General features: G+C 39.2%; 1 protein-coding gene across 4 annotated transcripts in view; it reads right to left on the bottom strand.

Annotated features, from left to right (window-relative positions):
- sema4d (sema domain, immunoglobulin domain (Ig), transmembrane domain (TM) and short cytoplasmic domain, (semaphorin) 4D) overlaps positions 1-12,628 on the bottom strand; it is a 44,865-nt gene extending 32,237 nt beyond the window's left edge. For 2 of the 4 annotated variants that reach the window (XM_028024871.1, XM_028024869.1), the window contains exons 1-2: positions 12,482-12,626; positions 3,759-3,872 (exon numbers count right to left, since the gene is read on the bottom strand). Coding sequence is in view for 3 of the 4 variants with exons in the window: in XM_028024869.1 (XP_027880670.1) it covers positions 3,759-3,796 (38 nt within the window). In the remaining variant the exon portion in view is untranslated. Of the gene's footprint in view, positions 1-3,758; positions 3,873-7,022; positions 7,337-12,481 lie in introns of those variants that run through there. The other 2 variants (XM_028024872.1, XM_028024870.1) reach the window with 2 other exon arrangements.
- Positions 12,629-13,019: the final 391 nt, after the last annotated feature.

The raw sequence follows: 13,019 nt of genomic DNA, 5'->3' as shown, positions 1-13,019 counted from the left end.
TAGTATTTGAAACAAAGAAAGACACACTCAAGTAAAAATGTATTATTGCAGCTGCTAAAACTTTCAGCAATGCTGCCAAATCTGATTTCAGACTCGGAGTTGGTGAGTTTTCAGTCAACTTTTAAAAAGTCAGATTTGACAATCCAGTTGGAAACTTCAATTTGACACATGAAACGGGAAAAAATAAAACTAAAAATAATTGTATTTCCAATCATTTTTATAAGAATCTTATCAATATAGCAACTTCAAAACTATCTCAGTGGAGTCCAGTATCAATATGACTTTACCAGTTATCTATGTCAACTCACCCTACAATCACATAATCATGGAAGCACCAAAAGAAACATGTTTACGACAAGCACAAATATACAATATACCCAATCATCACACAACATCTCCGGACAGCATCTACAGAGCAGTAGGAGAAGCTGACAGATGCATAAGATTGATGTGCCTCAGGTCAAAGAGTGCATCCCCCTCGACATCTTCAGGAAGCATTTTGAACTAGATTTCCCTGGCTCCCACAAAACCGTGTGACAGCTGATGTAAAGTTTTTACAATGCAGCCACGAATCCTAATGACACCACGCCTTCATATGTCTCAATTCAGGATGTCCTATGGAGGGGAAGTGCGGGTGCAAGACGCGTAGCGCCCTGCAAACACCGCCCTTGGTGACACGGCGGTCCACAGGGGTGAGACAGAGGAAATGGAGATGTCACAAGTCTATAGTTTTTAATTGATGAGTGGAGATGAATGACAGCCGGGAAAAGAAGGTCTTTTGAAAACTTCTCAAACCAGAACAACGACGGCTACAGTTGCACTTCAGGACCCTAACAGATTGGAAGTGCAAACTAAACACTTCAATGCAATAGATTTAAAACGATGTGTTCCCAAGAAAAACAGAGCTTTTTAGAGGTTTGCGCTTCTAAAAAACTCTAAATGGGTTACGTTGTTCTGAGACCGATGTGAACTCATACACAGAGAACCTTGGCTGATACAAAAAAGGCAAAGCAGACATTAAAACAGAGTAGGCAGCTGGGAAGTGCTCCCATATCTCTATGAGAGTTTGTTATTTTAGCCCTCTCAGAGAAACACACACCCTGAGCAGCCTTCCTTGCTGTGGAACTATAAACATCCCAAGTCTCTGACAAGGCCGTCAGTAAACACCAGCACAGGTGGACGAGGGAAGTGAGACTCAAAGAACAGAAGACACAAAACAAACAAGCTTTGATACAAAAGTCTCCCAGCACACAAAGAAAAGAAATATATAAACAGACAAGCAGACAAAGAATTCTCCTTTGTGAAAAAGTTTTAAAGATATATAACAACAAACATGATAGCATAGTTTTTAGATTTACGCAGCACTGAATTTTATTCATTATAATTTTAATTCTATGATTGCTCTCTTGAGATAAATTGGAAATAACATTAACAATGCAGCTTTACGCTTTATTATAAAGAGCCTGGTTTAGTAATTAATCTTGTAAAATTAAATGTTTCTATAATCCTACGTGTAAATCTTGTTTAAAACCAACAACAACAAAAGGACAAATAAGTTAATTACAGTTAATAAAAATTTAGGATGAGTGGACACACATGGCTGTGTCTTTAACAAGATTATCTAGGGCTTGAGATTAAACATCAGGAATGCTCATCTGCAGGCTCTGTGGAGTACATCTGGCTTTAGAAACCTGCCTCCTCATCGCATCCAGGAACAGCAGGAGCCCAGACTTTCATGTGGATTTCCAGTTTAATCACAATGTAAAATAGCAAATCTGTCATGCTTATAAAGGTACTCAGTTTTAAACTACTCTCCATTACAGTAATTGTGTTCTTTTAGCAGAACTTCACAATTCTATGAACTTTGGAAAGTTTCAAAAGGAATTTCTGGGAATAAATAAAATGTGGAATATAATAATAATAACCAGAAATAATGCAAAGAAATAACTGAAAATAGATCTGTGTTGTTCCTTAAAACATCTCATAATTAAAGAAAATTAAGACCATGGCCCCTAAATGCACTATACATTTTTTCAAAAGTTTTGGGCATCTATATTTGACTTATTCTATTGTAGTTTAATTGCAAATGTGTGATGGATACCTTCATATGGCAAAACAAAATATTTGTTTGGATTGGATACAGCTAATTTAAATTAACTCCAGTTTCGATGTAATTGCATATTTTCTACATATTCCCGCTTTATTCTCCCATGGAAAGTCTTTAGGAGTCAAATGAGATAAAAAATCATTAGAGACGCACTATTCCACTTGTTAGACATGTCCACATGTTAGCTTGTATCTGGGAATACCAAGTGGAATTTACATTTCTCATGGAACGTCCACTGATATCGCACAAAGTGTAAATGTTTGCTAATGACTGAGGCAGAGGGAGAAAGAAAGGCTGAGGGTCATGCGAGTCTGTGTGTTGAAGAGAAAATAAGTAGCAATCTTCTTCTGCCTTTGTACAAATCCTGAGTAGTCCCACGTTGAGGGGGGCTTTGTTCTCGGTCGCTGTTGGGGGGCAGCGTCCTCCAACTTTTCCCCTGGCTTCCTTTTAGCACAATATTTATCATTCTACTCACTCAAACAATCCTTCTAGCACACAATAACAACACCCCCTCCACAAGAGGCACCATCTTTTGGTTGCTTGGATACTTTTGATCCAGCAAAGAAAGTTGTCAACATTGTCATCTCTTACTTAAAAAGCATCACAGATCCCATAATTGCATCAATTTTATGCATCTGGTTTTAAAATTACACTCTCTGCAAAGATCATTTTCTTTGTTGTGCTGCGTTTTTTTGTTTTTTTTTCAGGATTAATCCCCTTCTGGGGAGATATTGCATTCTTCTGCTCAAAGAGATGTGGTGTATCTTATGCTGACATAATTGGATGCAGAGAAGGCACCCTCAGGCTTGTTTCATAGAAAAGCCGACTAACCAACCCGCCGCCCTTTTTATCCTTCCCCTCTCAAAGGGGTGAACAGGTGCATTAGCAATAAGTGGGTAGATGATGGACGGTGTGTAAGTGCACTCAAATACTGTCTTCTTACCTATTTTCACATGAAACAATATGTACTCATGACATAAACCTTCTGCAAACACTAAAACTGTTATTTCGCTTAACTGGGAAAAGCAAAGTCTTTGTTTTGCTTTCAGCTGACCGGCCTGCACCACTTATTCCGCTTATTATGAATGCTGACGTCAGATTATTTTGCTTACTGCACTCCAATTCTTCTTGGTCTACAGGCCAAAGTCAGGAGCACTGGTCTGAGATACAAAGAGGCAGAGCTTACAAAAGAAACAAAAAAAAAGGAGACAGAGAGCAGAAAGAGATTTGATCCAAAAGAACATAGATAAAGAGGTGAGCCACAAAAAGAGAGAATGCAAAGAAGTTTTAGGAGGAAGAGTTGGGATAAAAATGCCTCAAAACCCAGTAGCTGTGTTATTTTGTCAGGAAACTAGAGAGCAGCTAAACGTAGCAGCAACATACCAACACAGTGAACAGGAATGCAAATCAGCCCTGATGCAAATGTCATATGTCTTCAGGGGCAACACAAGACTGTCTTTATACCAGCCCCCCGACCACAACAACACACTTCTCTCTGTGCAAAGTGCACCCTGCTTCACATTCAACATGGGGAAACAATGAGAAGAGCAACCACAGACTGCATCCTCCTCGTCCTTTATATTTAAACAAGCATCCAGTTAAAAAAAAAAAGGTATGAAACTCAAAAACTTCATGGAAGAGACAAACTTACTTGTCAGTCATAGCGTCGGCTAGCGAATACTGATTCATTAAATCTTCTTTGCACTTTTCTTCACACAGTTGGAAACAGGTGAGTGAGGCTCAGCTCCGACACAGCAACCTAGATCTGTAAAACAGACAAACGTTTAGATTACACTATGAAATATTACATACAAATAAGATGAAATTGTTATAAATGTCTATAGCATCAAAAACCCAATAAAGAGACGAAAACTGTTAAATATGCCTCATAATTCATAATTCACAAAATTTGATCCTGGGTTATGAGTTAGGATGCTCAAATCAAGATTTTTCCTCCTTCAGTTTTCTTTTTGAGCTATCTAAAAGAAAAATAATTCACAAAATTTGATTTTTTCAAAAGAAAACATTTTTCCTGTTCCAGAAATGTATTTAAAACAAGAAAATACAGATGCAGATTTATTGCGTTTGAGCTTATAGACAATAACTGTTACAGCTTAAAAAATATTTATTATAGCATTCAATTACTAGATTGGTAATCTACATGTTTGCCCTCTGCAGTAACATTAATAACTGGTGATGCAACAAGACAAAATGGCTAATGATCAGAATTCAAACATTTTTCATTTATTTTTTTAGCCTGATTGGTTAGTTGGCACCTAAACATGCAGATTTCTTTTCTTGAAAGCATAATAGCTGAGTGATTAGTTTGTACTTTTAAAACACTCTTTACTGTGGAAGTCTGTACTGAGTGATAAAGACTTGGCTCCTTTTAGAGGCATTTAAAAAACTGAATTTTGAAGAAGATAAAAGTATTTAAAAAAAAAAAAATATATATATATATATATATATATATATATATATATACATTGCAGACATTTTCTGCAAAACAAAGTGGGACATTATGAGATAACAGAAAGGCTGAATAGAGAACAGCAAAAGGTCTGGATTTTATCCTTCTGAACTTTCAACCCATCTGTCACAGAACTTGCTGGATGCAGAAATGCTTATTTTAGCTGTGCTAATCAGAAAACAAGATGAAGACGAATCAAAACATTGCCTTTGGAATCCTTATGCCTTTGCTTCAATGCAGAACTGCGTCACTCTCTCCAATTGTATGGCATCATATCTTGTATTTAATTGTTCACATGTGGGAATCTCCTCAAAGCTATAGTAAATTACTGACTTGTTTAACAACATAACAATAGGAGATTATTTTTATCTCTGCTCAATACCAAGAAGGATTTCACAGATGTTAGGGCTGCAACATACTGAATCACAATTGCTATCGCAATATTAATGATGCAATATTTGGTAGGGTATCATATTTCAAGTTCAATATTGTGCATGACAATAATATATATGGCCAGCTGGATGGTCTCCAATTGCCCTTAGTTCCCATACTACGCTTATATTTTTGTCATATGATGGAAAAGAATGAAGAGAATCTGAAAAATGGTTAATTTAATCACAAAATTCATTGACAGATTCACTGAATATTGTGATTCTTAAAAGGAATCTGCTAATACACTGACTCCCCTCCCAAACTTAGGTTATTTTACTTTCAGTAGCTGGAGGATTGTTTAACTATGTGTGTATTTGTGCGTGGGTGTGCATGTGAGGGGGGCGGAGTGTGGAGTCGACAGTATGAGAAAGAAAACAGAAGGAAAAGGTCACTGTCCGAGTCTCTACTTTGCAGACATGCATCACTTCTTTCACAAATCAGACGTGCAAAGCTGGGGGTTGCTCCGAGGCTTACTGGGGACACTGTCACCATAGTTACTGGAGCAGCCCACCAGCCAGCTAGCTTCCACAAATAGAGCACACCAAGAAATCCACCAGCTAGCAAGAAGACTTTGTATAGCCTATAGTTACAGATGTGGACTGCTTTACAGGATTCTGAGAGTTTAATCATGGTCTGGCATCAATTACCACTAGTCAATAACCTCTATTTTACTGAATGGAAATTCCCTTATATGAAGGAATTTATATTGCTTTGTATTATATTTAACTGACTGATCTTACCCTGCTTAACTGGAATATGTACAAACTCCAAACCTGCTATTAGCTCCTTATTTTATCTGCCTTTAAAAGCTTACAGCAGTAGCACATAGATTTAATAGATTAGACGATACAATGTGTTGACAGACTGACCAGCCAGTGCAGGATTTAGGGACTTAAGCTGATAAATTTTAAATAGCAATTCACAACAAGCCCAGATAAGACGAGGTGACCAGACAAGTGAAAGCAGGGTCTCGACCCCACCCAAAGCCAGATGGGTCAAGCAGCAGCAGAAGCAGCCAGTATTTGTCTTCAGGGTATGCATTTCACTCTCACAATTCCTACCCACTTGACTAAAACGCACAGATTAAAAGCATTTGTCAATGATTCTTCTCTTTTTTTGCTCATTAGCACATCCGTCTTCCGGACTGTCAAGCATTAGCTGTGCATTTCCAAGTAATTACAGCAATCAATTTAGAGGTAATTTCCTCTGGCAATTCAGCACCAACGGAAATGTAATTAATAAGGAAAGATGCAGGAATCAGAAGTCTCTCAAAGCACAAAAGAATAAACTAATACAACAAATCTAGATTAACAAGATGTAGATTTTTTTAACTGACAATTGCCACAGCAATTTTATTATTGCTGTAGCAATAATAAAAGCATGTCTCGTTTTTATGCTGGAAAAATTAAATGCTGCATGCAAGAAAAACTTTGAATACTGAATGCAGCACATGTGAAGCTGCAAAAAACGTAATGTGGTTAAAAGAATAAACTAGCTCTTGTGAACACTGTAGAAAAAGTGGTTTCCCCTATGCGTGAGCTGAAACAGTGAGATGCTTACAGCTTGCTCTTTGAGGTAAAGAAATGGGGCGCTTGCACCCAGCCCTCACAAACAAGTCTCTCAGTATTCAGGTTGACCTCAGCAACTTGTGGAACGGAAGATGATGGTTGGACTTCATCCTCTAGAATAAGGCATGTTAAAAACAATTAGGTATACAAAGAGAAAAATTACCAGGGCTTTGACTTTCTGCACCTTTCCTCTGAAAAACACCACTGTGCACTTCCCATCGCCGCCTTCCAAAAACCTGCAACCTAACACTAAATTATTCACTTGTCATATGAAATTTGGATAAAAATAGCATGCACCATGCTGCGCAGATCCCACACTGCACAAAGCAAATCCAAAAGCCACAGCATCCATCCATATTCTGCAGAGAAAAATAAGGTGTCAACACTGCCGTCAGTCATAACGTTCAACCGTGTCGACAAGGAATGTGCTTGAGCTGAATCTTACCATTTGGTCAGTGAAAACATCTTGCAAAATGAGGAAAACCAGCTCTTGGCTTGCACAAAAAAATAACATAATCAAAACATATGAGCACCTTCTCCCTTTAGTCGCCAGTAAATCTTCTCTCAGGCTCTCCCTCTAATGCTCTCTCATCTCAATCTGCCTTTAGCGTCATAAATCCACGATGCTACACATGGCTGAGAGATAGTATATGCCTTCCAGATGCATTTTATTTAAGCGCGTGCCATCTGAGAGTGTGACCAAAGCAAGGAAAGCTTTCCGATCCCCATGTCACGGCTCGGCATCGGAGAGCGACGGCACACGGATCACGCCTCTGGAAAGGCGCACAATTGACGAGGAGGAGGGGGAGGGGGAAATTGGGGTACCGGGGCAAGAAGGAGGAGGGGGAGGGGGCTGAGGTTAGGGTCTCGTGTCTGTGGGAGTGTGGCCATTGTTGAGGGGACATATTGGTCTCTCCTACGACAGAGTGAAAAGGGACAGCAGGTTGAGGCTGTGCTTTCGCTTGATAAACCTTTGCAACCCCTTACTACACATGAAAATGGTAACTGCAAAGACTCTTCGCATCCCCAGTTTTGTGATGCACACACCATCTTCCTTATGTGCAAATTCAACTAGCAGCATCAACAGGAAAATAAAGAAGAGAACTGGAAATGTGTTTCCCCAACATTCCCCCTATGCAAATCATCTTCAAACATTTAACAGAAAAGTCCAACAGAAAAACACCTCCACTGGTTAGCTGTGATAACGACGTGCTCCAATAACAACAGAATGTACTGTATGTAGACTGTGCTCCCCACCTCCCCATCCATTCCCTTCCAGCTCTCTGCTCTCAGAAACACAACACTGGGAACCTTTTCAAAACATCCAAGTATGCTGTCAGCGGCCCTGCAGCAACAGATCAGGGAGCTTACTGCACTCTCAGCAGTATCACTCTAAAGCTGTGCAGTCTAACATCTTGGGAATGTTCACAGATTTCCTGGAGTTTTTAGTAATCTGATTACTGCATGCATCTTCTAGCACTTTGCACACTGGTTTGGGTCTATGAAAGCTAAGAAATGCTCTTCACTTTTACTGCGGCATGATGCACATCTTGGATGATAAATTGAAATGAAAGCAATGTTGTTTTAAGACTATTGTCAAGTATTACTATGCCAATTGCATACAGTACAGACCAAAAGTTTGGACACACCTTCTAATTCAATGGGTTTTCTTTATTTTCATGACTATTTATAAGGCAAGAAATCCCACTTATTAACCTGACAGGGCAGGTTGACCTATGAAGTGAAAACCATTTCAGGTGACGACCTCTTGAAGCTCATCAAGAAAATGCAGAGTGTGTGCAAAGCAGTAATCACAGCAAAAGGTTGCTACTTTGAAGAAACTAGAATATAAGGGGTATTTTCAGTTGTTTTACACTTTTTTGTTTAGTGCATATTTCCACATGTATTATTCATAGTTTTGATGCCTTCAGTGTGAATCTACAATGTCAATAGTCATGAAAATAAAGGAAACTCATTGAATTAAAAGGTGTGTCCAAACTTTTGGTCTGTACTGTACATATACAGTATATATATATAAATAACAGAAACAACAAATAAAAGGATTTGTAGTGTCTCTGTAAACAAAATTATCCTTCAAAACAAAAAAAAAGAGGAGGTGCGAGGGGCTAGATGAGACCAATGCACCAGTAAGATTAATAACTGGACATTAATAAATGCACCTAGACGCACATCTTACTGTATATGCCCTTTCCAAGGCAAAACATAGTAGTGACAGCTTCAGCAGGGACAAGAAAGTTGATCAGGGCAAGAAGTTTTAAAATCCATGAATCATTTAACTTCCTCTTAACAATCACAAGCAAGTAATGTTCTTTCATTTAGTACCAAACGACCAACAAAGCTAAACATGCAGCATTTACCTTAAACCCACACTAAATTGTGAAGCAGTTTTGCTGAGATATCTTTGGAATGCGCTGTGTATTGCCAGTTAACTCAAAGTGCCTTCACATGCCACATGTCTGCAGCTGATATGCAACCAGATGTTGCTGTCTTTGCCAGTGTGAGATTACTCCAGCCTGAGGGTGCTGGGGTACAGTGAATGGGTGTGGCAGGGGAGGTCTGTGGCTTTGAAATGGAGGTGGGGGTTTGCCCAAAAAGTCTAACATCTAGCACACTTTCCACATCAAAGCAGCACTGGCTGTCTTGATCCTGGATGCCTCCAGGATCAAGACAATCAAACTCTCCCCATTTGTTCCTTAACCTGACATCTAACAGAAAAACATCACTGTGTATATGAGCTCTTTCATCTTTCAGGTTACATACTGTAACCTGAAAGTCTGTAACCTATATGAGAAGAAAAAAAATCTGCCATTAACTATTCTATGCATCTCCGTCACAGACGGCACCTTCTAAACTGATGGCTACAACAGCAGATTGAGATCAGGTGAATTACAGGCAATTCACCCAGTCCTGCGACTGGAAAACAACTAAAAGGAATGCTTGTGGCATGCATGAATAGCGTTCACCATCAAACCCATTAGGGGTCCAAAAATCTCTCAGAGCTGGCATGCAAAGAGCTGTGACATCTCTACACCAAAGGCCTTTTTAGATTGGCAAATTGCATTTGGAACCTGAACGTGGTATGTGCTCTCAACTTGAGCTGGATCTTCTCCAGTCAGGGCAGATTTTAATGCACCCAGTTTGTAAAGAGTGAAAATCTGACAAAGAGCCAGAGCTTGGCCTGAGACTTAAAGCAGGCATCCAAGCAAATAAATGCTCACATAAAAAAAAAAAAAAGACAAAGAAGTCATTTGTGCACAAAGTTCAGATCTAAAAGAAGGCTTTCAGTGAGACAGCCTGCAATCTGTATTCATTTCAAATTGATTACTGATTAAATGAGAGCTATGAAGATACAGTAGGTCACTCTGTGTGTGATTTCATGCAGACTGTTCTGAGTTAATTCCATACACTTGAATTTTATGGGTTTAATATATTTCTATCTATACTAAGTTTTTCTCCAACAGTATTCAAACCAATCGAGAAGAAATGCATTAAAATTTAATTTTTCATATGCAATGAATACCCCCATTAAAAAAAGCAGGTCAAGTGACAGTTCAGATAAAACCATGCCAAATTCAGTACATGTGAAAGCAACGGTCTGAGAAAGAAAAAAAAAGAGTTGTTTACAATTCTAAATGATTAAAATCTGCTTAACCAACAAAATCCATACACAACTGGCTATGATCAGAACAGAAAATCTGAAACCTGCCAAAACAGCAAGAAGCTTACAACATAAACTCTAGCCTGAGGGGGAAGTTTAAGTGACAGATAGAAACGCCTGAACCGCTCATCGGCATGCGGCCCAGGGTTTAATGATTTGTCTGCTGCTGGTGAATGATCACACAGCAATATCCTGTTCTGGCTGGCTCTTCGAACCCCCCCGCCCGCCGCTCCCCGCCTTAGGGTCCGCCTGACACGACTCTGGCTCACTCAACTGCCAGCCAGCCCGTCAGATTGACAAGATCCAGGTTTCTGCCCCTACGTCTGACGTGACCCAGCTGAGGACCTGTGGAATCAGGGCCAATGAGGCAGAAGAATTAGTTATTGAGCTCAAAAGGGAGGGGCATGTCAGCGCCGATGGATTCTGGTGAAACCATGAGTGAAGATGACAGCGAGGCGGGGCAGTAAATGGCACCAACAACAAACATGCGGGAACAAAGATTTAGAAGAAACAACCGCTGTATTTAAGGGAGAAATCATCATATCTGTCATGTTCAAATGTTCATAATCGGTCATGAGATGTAAAGTAAACCATTACTGTACTATACAGGAGGCGCTTTAAAGCTCTAGAGAGGAGCTTTTAACCGTTTGAGACATTTTACTAGCTTTTGAGAGAGTATGAAAGCAAAAGTTATGCAAAATCCGCAAATTACAAAGTCATAAAATAGTTGAAGTGCCTGGTAAAAAGTTTTTAACACTCCAGATTGCATTTTTGTCACACACAATGTTTCTGACAAAGATCATTTGACTGGTATAAAACTGTTTTCCAAATATTCCAATTATTATGGGCAAATAAATTATTCATACCAAGTTAGCCCAATGTGAGAAAGTTGTTGTCCTTATCATGAAATCATTTCCTAAAATTGAATTTTAAAAGCGTCTGATGAAGATTGGTAAGGTTGGCATTTTGCAGAAAAATACAAAGGCATAAAAAAGTTAAACTAAATTAAAGACTAGCATTATAATAAAAACAATACTTGAATCTAAATAAATGAATCATTGCATTTAAATGCCTCTAGCCCTAATAACGTTCACCATTTTGACATATAAAACAAAGAAAACAAATATCTAGTGCACATTTTCTGAGGATAATCAGAATTTCTACTGGATTTACACCTACTGCCTTTAACCACGATAATATGTAGAAAATTCTCTCTTACTGGTTATCATCCTGATGAAGGAATAAAACTGAATGAGACATAATTTGAATCAGGACATCAGATGGCAAAGAAAGCCAGAAATTTGGCAAAAAATCCTGGTCAAGACAAATCAATCAACATAGTTTCTGTAATAATATGCTTCTTTTTACAATCAAAACAGAACTAAGGCAAAGCTATTATGACAGCTTGTGTTTCACTGTAAAAATGTCAAAAGGAAGCAGAAGAATAAGTACAATGTCACACACCAACCAAAACAAAGAGCAAGTGATGAGACTGAAAGCAGCTCAATAAACTATTACTACTCAGACTAGATAAGCGTCCAGGTGAGACGTTTACAGCTATACCCACAAATATGCTCCAGTTTTACTGAGATACAATTTAAAAGTTGGAAATAAACAGACTGAGACACACAACAGTGTGCTTTTCATGCATTTCTTTACGTGATGGTATCTGAGACGCCATCCTAGCCCTTCAAATAAACTGTGGTTATGTGGCTGGGCTTCAGCGCTGTCAGTAAATGGGCTTTTGTTATTGCAATGAAAGAGCACCCTTGATTTATGCATGCCAAGGGTACGAACCCCTGAATGACCTCTGGGTGGCAGAGTGGCATTTTAAAGGTGGAGGAGAAGTTTAATCTTTAAATGGGTGTTTTATTCTGACGTTATTTGCGTTTCAAGGGGAGTGACCACAAAAAGCGCTCTCTTAACATTATTTTCGTTACAAATTATTGTGTTGTTGTTTTTTTTTAACCACGGGAAATTAGTGGTAAAAGTTTACGCAAAACAAGAAACATAATATAAATAAAGTGCTATTTTTTCTCTCTCCCTCTTTGAGCCTCTGTTGGAAGTTTGGGCGAGACCGTAACAAGTGCAGCTGAGAACTCCGCGGCAGCACGATGCAGTGCGATAAATGGGCAATTTCTGAAAGAAAACTCTGCGCTACTTTCCCAAACTACACCTTCATAGACGTAAGCGTCTTCGGTACGGCACAAGAAACTGGCACTTACTGTGTGGAAGGCGTCCCTTTTTTTATTGGTGAAGACAAAATGCGGCAGCAGCTTGGAAAAAATAAAACTTTGGTTCGTCGCTGTCTCTCAACTCAGCAGCATGGCGGCGGCAGCGTCTGGGGCCACAGACTGAATTCAAAACTCTCCGGGCTGTGATATGAACAGGCCGGCGGGGGGTGGGGAGGGCGCAGGAGGAGACGGTGTGACGCTGCTGCTGCCTGCTGCTGCTGGGAAACAAACAAAAATGTACTTCACTTAAACATTACCCTGGATTATGCATACAAAATACCGACATTGTTTAACTTGAACTGAAAACGCTGCATTTAACTGCGAAAACTATCTCTAAAACCAAACCAAAACAACTCCCGAGTGACCTACTGCTGATAAATGTCATTTACTGGAATAAAAATCTTACCTTAAATGAATCAACAATTCACTTAATATGAGCAATTAGTACCTGGTGAGTACAGATTGACCTGCACCCAAGAGAAGCAGGTCACACCAGAACATCCTGTCAATCAAGCAGCAGCTGCCAAAC

Source organism: Xiphophorus couchianus, chromosome 8 (genome assembly GCF_001444195.1).
Source record: "Xiphophorus couchianus chromosome 8, X_couchianus-1.0, whole genome shotgun sequence".
Taxonomy (NCBI): Eukaryota; Metazoa; Chordata; class Actinopteri; order Cyprinodontiformes; family Poeciliidae; genus Xiphophorus; species Xiphophorus couchianus.
Note: the sequence above shows the minus strand (reverse complement) of the source record. Positions and strands in the feature narration are given on the sequence as shown.